The sequence below is a fragment of the Morone saxatilis genome, unplaced genomic scaffold, assembly GCF_004916995.1.
Source record: "Morone saxatilis isolate NCDOM2014 unplaced genomic scaffold, NCSU_SB_2.0 Contig8, whole genome shotgun sequence".
NCBI lineage: Eukaryota > Metazoa > Chordata > Actinopteri > Moronidae > Morone > Morone saxatilis.
The window spans coordinates 12,078,789-12,090,707 of NW_023340257.1; the positions used below are offsets into that span (position 1 = coordinate 12,078,789).

Sequence of the window (11,919 nt, forward strand, 5' to 3'; positions counted from 1 at the left end):
GGAAAGTGCAGCATCTTACTGCTCTATGTGTCTTCCAGATGTGCTGCCTACTAACGCGCACACCACACAAACACACCACCAACTCATCTAATTAATACACACAAGCATGTTAACAACTGACTACCTCAGGCTTTTGAGTGAATTCTTAAACAAACACTCAATTCACTCACAGTAAATTACAGGAAGGCAATCTGAGCTGCAGTCTTAGATATTTGGACTCTCCCTCTTTTGCTCACACACACACACACACACACACTCAAGCATGCCCGGTATTAATCAGTTTCTCCAGAAGCAATTTTACCCCTGCGCTGGTAAATTACAGCCTAGCATGCATTAAGTGTAATTGTAAAACCAAATTACAACAAATTTTGAAGTGAGAAGAGGTGTGTGTGCTTCTGGGAATGTTTCTGTACTGTAAGTGTTTGTGTGTGTGTGTGTTTGGGAGGTTGTAAGTTCATAGCTGATGAGATGTGATCGACGGTACAGTATGTTTACACAGTATAATCACTGTGTTTCCACTGTGGATTCAAAACAAATTAAGTGGTTATGGAGCGCTTTCGTATCCTAACCCAGAGTAACTTTTAAAAAGAAACGCAAAAGAGATCAAAACAGAGTCACTGCTGTATAGATGTGTAGAGTTAGCTGGTTTAAGAGGCTGCAAGCAATTCAGCGGCTCATGAAGAGCCAACACTTCATTTGCCTCATCAGACAAGAGGTGGCAGCATTGTTCAACTCATTAAATGAACACAACTGAGAGCAGATGGACCCAGAACTCGTTCATTCACTCACACTCTCAACTGCCCAGTAGTGGCTTGTTAGAGACATGGGAATGTCTATACATGACACAGTGAAGCAGGATCACTCATTAACCCCTCACCATTAATGCCTGCTCTGAATCCATGACACCGACTAGATGTTGAAGATGACGCGATTAGTCGATTGACAGGGAATTGATCAGCATCTACTTTAATAATTCATTTATCGTTTTACAAGCAAAAAACACCACCCCAAACAAATGTGAGAATTTGCTGCTTTTTTTGTCTAATGTGATAGTAAACCAAATATTTCTGCTTTTAATTACTCTGTTTGGACAAGAAAAGACATTCAAAGATTTTACGTTGGGCTTTATGACATCGGAATGTCCATTTTCACTATTTTCTGACATTTTATAGGTTAAAAGATTAGTTAATCACAATAAATCTACAGATTGATTATAAAAACAATACGTTGCAGACCTATTGCGCACGCACACATAAAATTGCATCGACATATTGGAAACCAAAAAGTTTTTATTTATCATCTTCTGATACAAAAGTATTTTAAATAACAAACAAGTTTTACAATTTTTGTCATTTTTTTACAAGGATAAATTAGCAATTTCTTTATAATACATTGATGACATCATCAAGACAACAAGATTTCTACACAGAGGATCAGTCTCAACCTTAAAGGCTTCGATCAGTGTTGGTGAACCACTCCCCCAACATTTATTCATATCTGGGCTTCACAAAAGCATTTACAAATCTGTATCGCCAGTGGTTCTCAATCTTCATTAGGCCGTGGCACATGCTCGCCATCTGTAAAAGGCACAACTATTCAGTGATTGTTTGGAAATGTCACCTGAAGCTCAGTGTGGTCATATGAGAGGAGAAGGCCAAGACATTAAGACAGTTTAAGAGGGAAACTGCATTAGCTCTGAGGGGAGGTGGTCAGAGGTTAATTTAATTCACTTTAACTCAATGTAATGTTTGTTTTACTTTGGAAATTTAATAAGTGTGCCATGGTGTGCTGGTTTGAGAAACACTGGCTGTTCAGGGTTCTTGGGTTTGCCGGGATTACCAAAAGTATCTTTGAATGCAATAAGAGTGCTGTTACACTTAACATATTTTGGAAAACGGCATCCCACAATGTAAAACCGATATTCTTTCACATTCTCAACAGAGTTAAAAAATAGCTGTGACAGGCTGTGTGAGGCACTATCTGGTTTCAAATGACACACACTGGGCCAAAGCTCCAAATTACTTAAGCCCATATACATTTAAATTGCCCAGAACCAAATTTCCTTCACTCTACTTACATGTAGAAGGCGTAATGTGACACACGCCCCAAATATTATACATTCAAAGACTGAAACGCAAGAGCTTTGCTAGATAGATTGTCAGGCAAATATAAGGAACACAGGAGTGGTTGCAGAATTTGGTGAATGCAGCAGTTAGACATGATGGACCAGGAATAATTAAAGCTTATAGGACGTTCTATAAGCAGTTATTGAGAGAGATTAAAATAGTGGCAGTTGCCTTTTATCAGCAAAATGCACCGCTGGAGACAGTGAATAGAAAGAAATAGTCGCTATTATCCATGAAATTCTGAAATTTACAATAATCTTTTCCAGGGACGACTTGATTGTCTGGGAAATGAGCCATGATGCAGTAGACAAGGTTAAAGAGAAACAGGCAGGCAGTGGGCCAATGAGAGCATCAGACAAATGGGACAGACATACAGATATGCAGGCTGAGTTGACACACCAGTTAATAATGCCAATTTCATTGTGCTTCTGTGATGGCTTCATCAAACTAAAGTGATTTAAGAATAAACTGAGCGATAGGCGGCAAAGAGACAAAATTAGGCAGACAACGTCTCTTATTATTGGTGTTTCCTTTGGTGATAATGATCATAACTTATTCATTCAGAAGCCAGTGGGTGAGATTCATGGGAACTGATTCATATGTGTGTATACCTGCGTACATGTGCATATGTCTGCAACAGCTCTTTGTTATTGCATAATGTCTTTTTTGGCAAGTGACTGTCTAATAACCCCTAATTCTTGAACCTGCCTTGGGTCTGATGTTTTGAAAGAAAGGCAGAGGGAATAATTTAATTTCCTGGATTTCATGGTAACTTGAGAGTATATACAGTACAGGGTTTCCAAGAAGACTGCACACATCACTGGAAGTTAGCTGAGCTTCTCATGGGCTACTGAGGTAAAACACACAGGCCTACATTTCCCAGACGCCTTGCCGCTTCCACGTTTATGGGTCAATAAAAGGCACAGCTGGGGTACTCCCAGGATTCCCTGTGGTATGACTTCATAGCTACCACACACTGTACCTACAAATGTACAAAACAGATTAAAAAAATAATCTCTCATGTTTTGAAATAATTGTACAAAAAGTGATTGTGAATTGATTTTAACTACAGAGTTATTCTTTTTTCACCGTTCATACTGAAAACTGACCAAACTCTCCCTGCTAAAGGCTCTCTGCATATTAATGTACTGTGTAATGATTTGTTATTAGTCTGATCACTGCCATCCTTGGTAATACACTTGTGACAAGCACATACACTTCACATATTGTATATAATTATAGTGCATTATTGCAGCTTAGAGCCGGTTTCCCAAAACTTTATGAGCAATAAAATCACCCGATCTTTTGTATTGTACAAAAAGAAATAATTTATAAAAAATGTATTATAATGTTCAAATGTAAACACATCAGAGATTTGAGGCCATATTTGATATGTTTTCATCACATTAATTACTTTTGGTCTGGTGTTTAATTGTTTTGTTTTTTATCTTCCCGTATGGACATGAGAACCTATGAGAACTTCAGTTGCCAGATGCTTTTGGGAAACGTCAACCTACATCTGTATAATATCTGCACCAGGACCCTCCAGTGTAAAATTCAAAACTTCAAAAGACCCTTAAAAGACACAATGGTATAAGGATTACTGTATCCAGCAGGTTCTGTCTCTTCCTGCTGAGGGCTCTGGAGAAAAGAGAGACAGAGAGGTAGACGTCGTGCTACACAGCTTATTGGTGTATCTGTCTGCATATCGATGCTTCTGTTCTGCCTTTCCCGTCTCTCTTACTCCTTCATTTTTTGCTTTCTCTGTTTCTCTGGGCAAAAGAAGTCTAACAGAGGTAGAGAGGCTACTGTTGCTACTTGTGTTCGACCCAATCCTCCACTTAAGAGGCACAGGACCGGTTAGAGGGGGATGAGGCATGCTTACAGACTCTCAGCGAGCTTTAATGATGCCATTACATCCAGTGGCTTCCTTGAGAAACTCCTGCTTCGCTCCTTTGCCACATTGCTCATCTCCCTCTCATCTCTCTTCTCTGCCCACTCCATCTTTCCTTTGGCAGAGTCAGTTTGTGAGAGAGGAGCAGGTAGAAGTCCATTCCTGTACTTTCTCCTCACACCACTGTCTCGTTGCCTTTCCCAGGTTTGATCCAGCCCTCGCCCGGGGCCCTCTTGCCCCCTCGGCTTGCCCTGCTGTCCCTGAGCAGGCGGGCGGAGCAGCGCTGCCAGGTGTGGAGTGTTTTTGCTGACCAGATCCACATGCCTGATGTGATGCCTACAAGCAGTGACATGAAGATTCGTAGCATCTCCGATGCCACATATGAGTCTCGAGGACTGGCCCTGAACTCCCCCCAGTGAGAGAGCTGGTAGAGGTAGCAGCCAATGACAGTGGATGCTGGGACGGTGTAGAGAACAGAAAACACTCCAATCTTCACCATTAAACGCTCCAGCTTGTCTGTTTTGGCGCCGTCCTTCTGCAGATTGGAGCGGATCTTGAAAAGGGCCACTAGGCCAGCACAGATGAACAGAGTGCCTGAGGTTCAGAAAGGAAAACAAAATTCATATAAGGACCATCAGATAGAGAAAGCAATAAAAAACTGAGGGATTGTACCTGTTAAAGGTATTAGCATATGATATATAGGTATAAGCACTCTATTTTTAGTAGAAAGAGGTAAGGCTAGCTTACAAATAGATAAAATGATTGTACTATTATGTTGTAATTACCTATTAGAAGGTATGTGGCTAGTGGTGCCACCACAAAGCCTGTGAGTGCCTCCTGCTGCTGGTTGCCAACATAGCAGAGTCCCGTCAGGTCGTCTGCATCCACTAGTCTCATTATGAGGATGACAATAGTTTTAACAGCTGGGATGGCCCAGGCTGCTATGTGGAAGTAGGAGCTGTGCATTTCAATAGCCTCGTGGCCCCACTTCAGTCCAGCAGCCAAGAACCAGGTGAGGGTCAGGATCACCCACCTTAAAGAAAAAAAACCAAGACAAGTGAGACAGGAGTCAAAACTTAACTATGCCCTCTATATAACTTTAAAAGAAACAGGCAGATACACATAGTCTACTATTTTAATTCTCTCATCATGACACCACAGAGTAAAGAGTCACTGTCACGTTACTCTTCCAAAAGGGGAAGGGGAAGGTGAAGACAAACAGGAAAACGAGGGCAAAGTGAAAAGGAAGAAAAAGAGCTGTGACAGCAGTGTATTTCCACTGCAACTGTAGTACAGCACACACTCAAAAAGTGGCTTTTTTTGTTTTTACAAAGGCTGCCTTTGTATGTGGAAATTAATCCATGTAGTACAGAGGTTATGAGACAGGATAGTTAGACTTTAAAGAAAACAGGATGCAAGTCTCGTGTTCCAATTGTTCCCCCAAAGTCCATTCACAACAGTTGATGACAATAGGACAAAGACATGAAGGACTGATACGATAAAAACGTGTGTGTGTGTGTGTGTGAGTTTGTTTGTACTAACCAGAGTGAGGAAGCCATGCCAAAGAAATAGAGCAGGAGGAAGACTATGGCACAACCGGTGCTCTTTAACCCTTCTTGGACTAAAATCGGTACTGCCGCGGCATCCAGGTCACAGGAAACACGCTCCCTTCCCAGAGTCAACCGCACCTGCAGGAAAGGACAGAAAGTGACAGTGGAAAGAAAAAACAAAAAAAGAGGTAGAGAATTTTTATTAATAAGCTACATTGTCATCTCTTTACAATCAGACTGAAAATCTGGCTTTTCCATTTTGGCAAGAAGTAGATGATTTAATCCTCAGTATGTAGTGAATTATGGTTATTATGGTTTGTTGAATTTCACAGACATTTCAGGGAAAATACCCAATAAATCTTTCTGGGGTCAACTTTTGTGTCTCATTTATTTCATTTTATTCATTTATCAGGGATGAAGCTTGTTGATCACCAGAAGAAAAAAAACTACATAATGCTAGAAAGTTAGTCTAGCTAATTTTTTATCTTTTGTCCACGGTTAGTTGTTAAAAAGGCACCAGACATTTCTATCACATGTATCTATAAATATAGGGCATATAAAATTCAAATATACAAAATAATATAAACAAAATAGTCCATACTATATTAACTTTTGTAAAGTTTTACTTTACTTTTTATTTCACTGTTTTTTGCCTTTTTTTTATTCACTCCCCCCAAACAAATGAACTTCAATAGGACAATATAATAATGAATCTCCCACTTACCAGGTAGGCAACACTGTACAGATTACAGCACATAGAGAGGAAGATGATGGGCCTTTCAGGGTAGGAAAAGCGCTGTGAGTCCAACAGAAAGGTCAGGACCGTCAGAGTGGTCGACAGGAAGCACAGCACGGCCCACACGGCCATCCACGCGTCCGTGAAAACTTTAGCTCCTCGTCGGTAGAGCCCGCTGTCGTAGCCGCACTGGAGTGTGCAGGTCTCTGTCTGTTTCAACCAGGTGTACTGGTCAGGTGCAGATCCCAGGGCCTGACACTCCTCCTGGTGGGGAGGATGGCGGACGGGCTGGTAGGGTGGGTCCTCGTCCCCTGGACCCTCCATACACATGTGGTTGTGGTCGTTTTGAGGTGGGAAGAGGCTGCAGTTAAGCACCTAAAGAGGAGACATGATGGGAAATGGCATTTTGGTTGCTGTTAAGGCTGTGACACATGCTTTTTGAACTATTTGTGTGCAATTAAAGAAACAGCATTTTGTCTTTACACTTGTTTTTCCACATCACTCAGCCACATCCTGAAGTTATATTTGTTATGCAGGATGTTCTTGTGATGATGTGACTCACCTCTGGCCAAATGAAGCCAAACTCGTGGAGCACTGGGAGGCATTTTCTCTTCACAGAAAGACACATGCTACCGCACGGACCAATAGGGATGGGAACCTTGTCTGTGCACATTGGTACATAGACCGAGCACAGGAAGAACTGTAGGAAAACAAAGACAGAAGATAAGTTAATTTTGTTCTTAGTATGTTTGTACAAAACTAATTATGTATTCTGTCATGAGATTACATAGCATACAGTTAAGAGTGACTGCAGAGCAAGTTTTAAGAGCAGATATTACAATAATGTGTGTGTGTATATATTCAAATGAGAGAATCATGTTTAGGATGGGAAAATGACAGTATTCTAAAATCAGTTTCAACTTAGACACTCAAAGACCAGTGAGAGTGTAAGAGTTATCTAATATTATGTCCTATTTCAGTGCACTGCTTTATATACTTTGTTCCAGTTAAGCAAACAGTGAAGCAGAGGGTAAATCATGTCAGTGGTGTAGCGTTTGTTAAAGAAACAGTGCTGTGACTACCCTGTGGGCCAATCTTTCTATATATTACAGCAGGATTACAGATGGTAGGTGGCTACAGCATGTATTCGCACATGTGGATCCTCCACCTACTTGCATATACCACTCACTATCCTGCTGCTTTTTCTGCCTTTTACTTTCAGTACATTGCATCACCCCTTTTCTAGTGGTGGGTCTCTATTTTCACTTCTAATAAGAAACTTGACAACCTGAGTCAAAACACCACGGCCAACACTAACCTGCTTCCAAGGTTACACACACACCTCTGTGTCTTTAAAAACAATCTTTGAACTTAACTACACTGAGGGCATGTGCCCTGTAATGCACCATAATCCCCCTAATCCAAGGCTCAGTTTTCTCTGTCCCATGGCAATGGTTTTGAAATAGATATCTAAGTCAGGGTTATAAAGATAGTGAACAGTCTGAAGTTGCATTTGACTGGTTGAGGTGGTAGTGATGCGAGGGGAAAAAGTACTCTGGGGCTACAAAAGGTTGTAATTTTAAGTGATTTCATGCCTTTACAGTAAAATCAGTTTGAAGCCAGAGTGTAAAACTGTGCCAAGATCATGATATGAAAATACACAGAAGCAGAAAGTACATTTTACTCGGCTACCTTTAGGTAAAGGAAACAGAGATGCGCCCCAGGAGCTTGGAATGGGTGATAGCCAACTTTAAATACTGAAATGTGTTACGGATGGAGGGTTTCTGTCTATTTTATTTTTTTTTTTCATTTAAAAAATACCAAAATATTTAATGGACCATAATAAGAACAAAATGTTTTGGGCTTTGCAGCCACGATCCAGCGATAGAGAAAACCCAGCTTGAAATCAGCCCTTGAACAGAGCCCAAATGAAACATGAATCCAAGAAGGGTGTCAAGGTTGGGAAATAAATACACACAGAAACATTATACTACTCTTACTTTCTGTGAGAATTTATTTGCAAAGTAAATATACAAATTGTGCATCTGTGCACCGTGTTTATCTTGCGGTATAAAAACGAAAACCATGATGAATAAATTATAGAAGAATTAAAGCTATAGACTCCGTTACATACCTACAGGTTAGTAATGTTCCTACATTAGCAAAGAAACAGACTTGTCTTTTAATTATGAGTATAAACTGTGACATAATAAATCCTTACTCTGTGTGGGACGTTTGGGATATCAAAATCAGTTATCTGAGTCAAAGGGAACTTCCTATAAACCCAATTTGTTACACTGTTCTCTGATCAGTATCTGGGTTGTACCACAGCTTTATATCTGCAAATGGAACGGACTGGCTGACCTGGAGACAGTATTGAGTTTCTTACCACAAATAGAGAATCTTTGTTTCCCAGACTGAACCACACGTATTGGAGTTGTCCCGAGTAATTTGCCGTCCCATTAAATGATTTAAAAAGTTAACAAATGAACAACATCGCCCTCTGTGAGAGCGTGAGTGGAGGTTCTGTTTGTCTGTTTGCACATGATCCAATTCACGCAAGGTTTAGGAAAGCAGAAGAAGATATAGATAGGAGAAGATAAGACTTTATTTATCCTGATGAAACACTGTTGTGCTGCAGTAACAGTATGAAAGAGTTTAATATTAAATTAGATGCAATACCATTTCTGATATTTCCCACAGTAACTTATGAGTACTCTACCAGTGAGAGTAATGTAACACATTCTAGGTGTTTTCCCCGACTGTTGGTAACCTGAGTGCTGTCACTTCACTGCTAAAAGCTGCTCCGGTTACTAGTCAGGAAGCCTCCCATTAGAGCAAATGTTAGGGGATATGGTTTCCCTTTCCCCTCTTTAGCGTGCGTGCATGTGTGTGAGAGAGAGAGGGGGCAGAGGGAGAGAGAGAGGCAGAGGGAGAGGGGGTATCAGCTAATCTTACAGGACAATTTTCAGCTGGAGGAGAACAGTTTGGTGTTATGCTGCAGTTGCTCCTTGTTCTGTCTGCCTCTCTGACACACATGCACACAAGTGCCTCTTTAGCAGTGTATTAATTTAGCATGTCCAAATAACACACACACGCAAATCACACACCTCTCCAGAGACGACAGTGGACAAACTATCATAAAATAATAACATTAAAGAGCATCTGAGAAACTGTTTGTTTTGATGTCTAGGTATGACGTGTGAGAAAGAACACGTGCCATTTGAGAACTCCATCCGCTGACACAAATGTGATCTCAGTTGTGTCACTCGTCTGTTCAATTATAATCTAAAGTAAAATCTTAGGGACTATGGAATAAGACCAATCTATTTTTTTCTTACATGGTGCATGAGGCAAACAAGCAGCATTTGTCTAAGGATACTGAGGGCACCATTGTTAACCAGCAGACAGTACAGTGTGTAGCACTGAAGACTCAGCTGTTGCTGTGTGGGGCATGAACTCAGAATGTCAACAGACAGAGGGGGCATTTTCATTGAAATTAGCATGACAGCCTGGCACAACAGGAAGGAAGACAGGGACGACCCCCACCCACCACCCGTCCTCCACTTATTTTAACTCTGTGGCGGTCAACCTATATTATGCTCCTCAGTATCACTGGCACCATCAGTCTGAACAGTTCACTGAATAGTCAACTATTGCTAGTAGCTCCCTGTCATGTGCTCTGGGACCACACTGTTCCCCCCTCTCTCTCTCTTTCTCTCTCTCCACACACACACACACAAATATAGCTGACTATCTCAACTCAGCCGGGCCTTTTTGGAGTCCAGGATCAGTGCTCCTAAATGTGTGCATGTTACTGCTCCATGCTTTTAATAACACGCCATCTATTCTATCCTAATATCAGTATACACTTTATGCGTGTGTGTGTGTGTGTTTGTCCTCAACATCAGTACCTTGAGTTGACTGGAGCAGCCGTACTGTATGAGCGGCGTGAACGTGGTCAGCTGCAGCTCTGCGTCCGACTGCAGCACGTTGCCGACCAGATTGGGCATCTTGGTGACGTTGTAGCCGAGACCCTGGCACATGCTGATGCGGATCGGGTCGCAGGTCATTTCCTCCACCTCGTCGCCGAAAGCCTGCGCCACGCAGAGCGGACCGACCAGCCCGGACAAGACGAGCAAGGCTGCCCCGCTGAGAGACACCATCATCCCGGCGGGCTGCGCGGCTGCCCTCTGGAAATGTTGGCACAGTTATTATCCTCCTCAGATCGCCCAAAGAAAAGGAAAAGTTTTCGGTTTGGGTCGCCCTGGAAACCGGAGCTCGTGTTTATAGTCCAGCAGGAGCGGAGCGCGTGTAGTCCGTGCGTTTCGGAGGCTTTAATATCCAACTCCGAGCCATTCAATAGATTCAAAATATCGAAAGCAAGCAGTGAATCATTGCGAACCTGTGCGTAATCAAAGTGTCCTTCACTTAAAATAAATAGGTGCATCAAATATTTTTTTTTTTTTTGTTTTTTTTTAAACCTCCACGTTAGTATAAATCCCGCGGTCCTCCTTGCGTGGTTTCTCGTTAGTATCTCCGTGTGGAGAAGCGCAGCGGTCTCCTTTTGCGCTACTGCCTGCAAGCGTCCAGCTCTAAACTTTATTGTGTCTGTGAGGAGAGACTATTTCGCCCGTCCAGAGGAGAGCCGACCAATCCGTGCGCGGGAGTTGGGTTTCCCTGACCAACCCCTGACCAGAAGGGCGGGATCCAAGAGGAAAAATAGAAAAGCGAGCCTCATCTCCTCCCCTCTCCCACTATCCCGTCTCCTCCTCTCTCCTCTCCTTTCCTTCAGCATTCTCGCTACTCCTTGTTTAATTTCCTCTCCTCATCCTCTCCTCTCCTCTCCTCTCCTCTCCTTTCCTCCTGCAAAGAAAATCAGCGAGCATTCCCCAACTAATTCTGACAATATCCAGAACCTGTATTTATACTGGCTGGTGTGGCTTACATATGTTTTTATTGGCTGTATTTTTAGAAAATAAGCATCTGAAAAGTAGATTTTTCAGAGTGTGTGTGTGTGTGTGTGTGTGTGTTTGTGTGTTAGTGTGAGTGTGTGTATGAGTGTTTTTATTTTATATTTAAAGTCCCTAATGGTCTTTTAAGCCCGTCTGGAACTTCACCACAGGTTCCACTCTCCTTCTCTAAAGGCCCGTCAGCCCTAAGTGCTCATGACATTGTAATTGAAAGTAGGGCCTTAAGTGATGCTGAAGCATTGGAAATCTGTTTTGCATTGCAATGAATGCACATACTGGATGGGTTTTGTTTGCTCGTGGCACCCCAGGAGAGGACTTCTCTTTTACAGCATGAAACTAGCAGTGAAGAGTGTTGTTTTGGCTTTTCTGTGTTGTGAAAGTGGACTGGGGTGAGAAAGTGGCTGGATTTGTTGCAAATATTTCGGGAGGAGGAAAGCTCAACAAATACTTGATTTGTGTTTTCTTCCAAGAGATTTGCACAATTCTGAGATTGTTAACGCCTCTGCCAGGTGCAATCAGACTCAACAGTTCCACGGACCTTTTCAAACACTACAAATACCTGAACCCATATTCTAATGTGAGTTTAGATGAGAGTTTAAATGAAAAAAACAGAGACATATGTAACAAGATTTTAAAAACA

At 41.9% G+C, this 11,919-nt stretch overlaps 1 protein-coding gene across 2 annotated transcripts; it reads right to left on the reverse strand.

Annotated features, from left to right (window-relative positions):
- Nucleotides 1–1,269: 1,269 nt before the first annotated feature.
- fzd4 (frizzled class receptor 4) lies at nucleotides 1,270–10,915 on the reverse strand. Of its 2 annotated transcripts, XR_004797428.1 has the most exons (7): nucleotides 10,221–10,915; nucleotides 6,869–7,006; nucleotides 6,295–6,681; nucleotides 5,563–5,708; nucleotides 4,806–5,053; nucleotides 3,945–4,614; nucleotides 1,270–3,863 (listed from the first exon to the last, which is right to left on the reverse strand). XR_004797428.1 is itself a non-coding variant. In XM_035679717.1 (6 exons), the coding sequence occupies exons 1-6, from the start codon at nucleotides 10,473–10,475 to the stop codon at nucleotides 4,196–4,198; spliced, it is 1,593 nt and encodes a 530-aa protein (XP_035535610.1). In that variant the 5' UTR covers nucleotides 10,476–10,915; the 3' UTR covers nucleotides 1,270–4,195. The 2 variants fall into 2 exon arrangements, 1 of the variants encoding a protein (XP_035535610.1); XM_035679717.1 differs by having other exon boundaries at nucleotides 1,270–4,614.
- Between the last annotated feature and the right edge of the window lie 1,004 nt (nucleotides 10,916–11,919).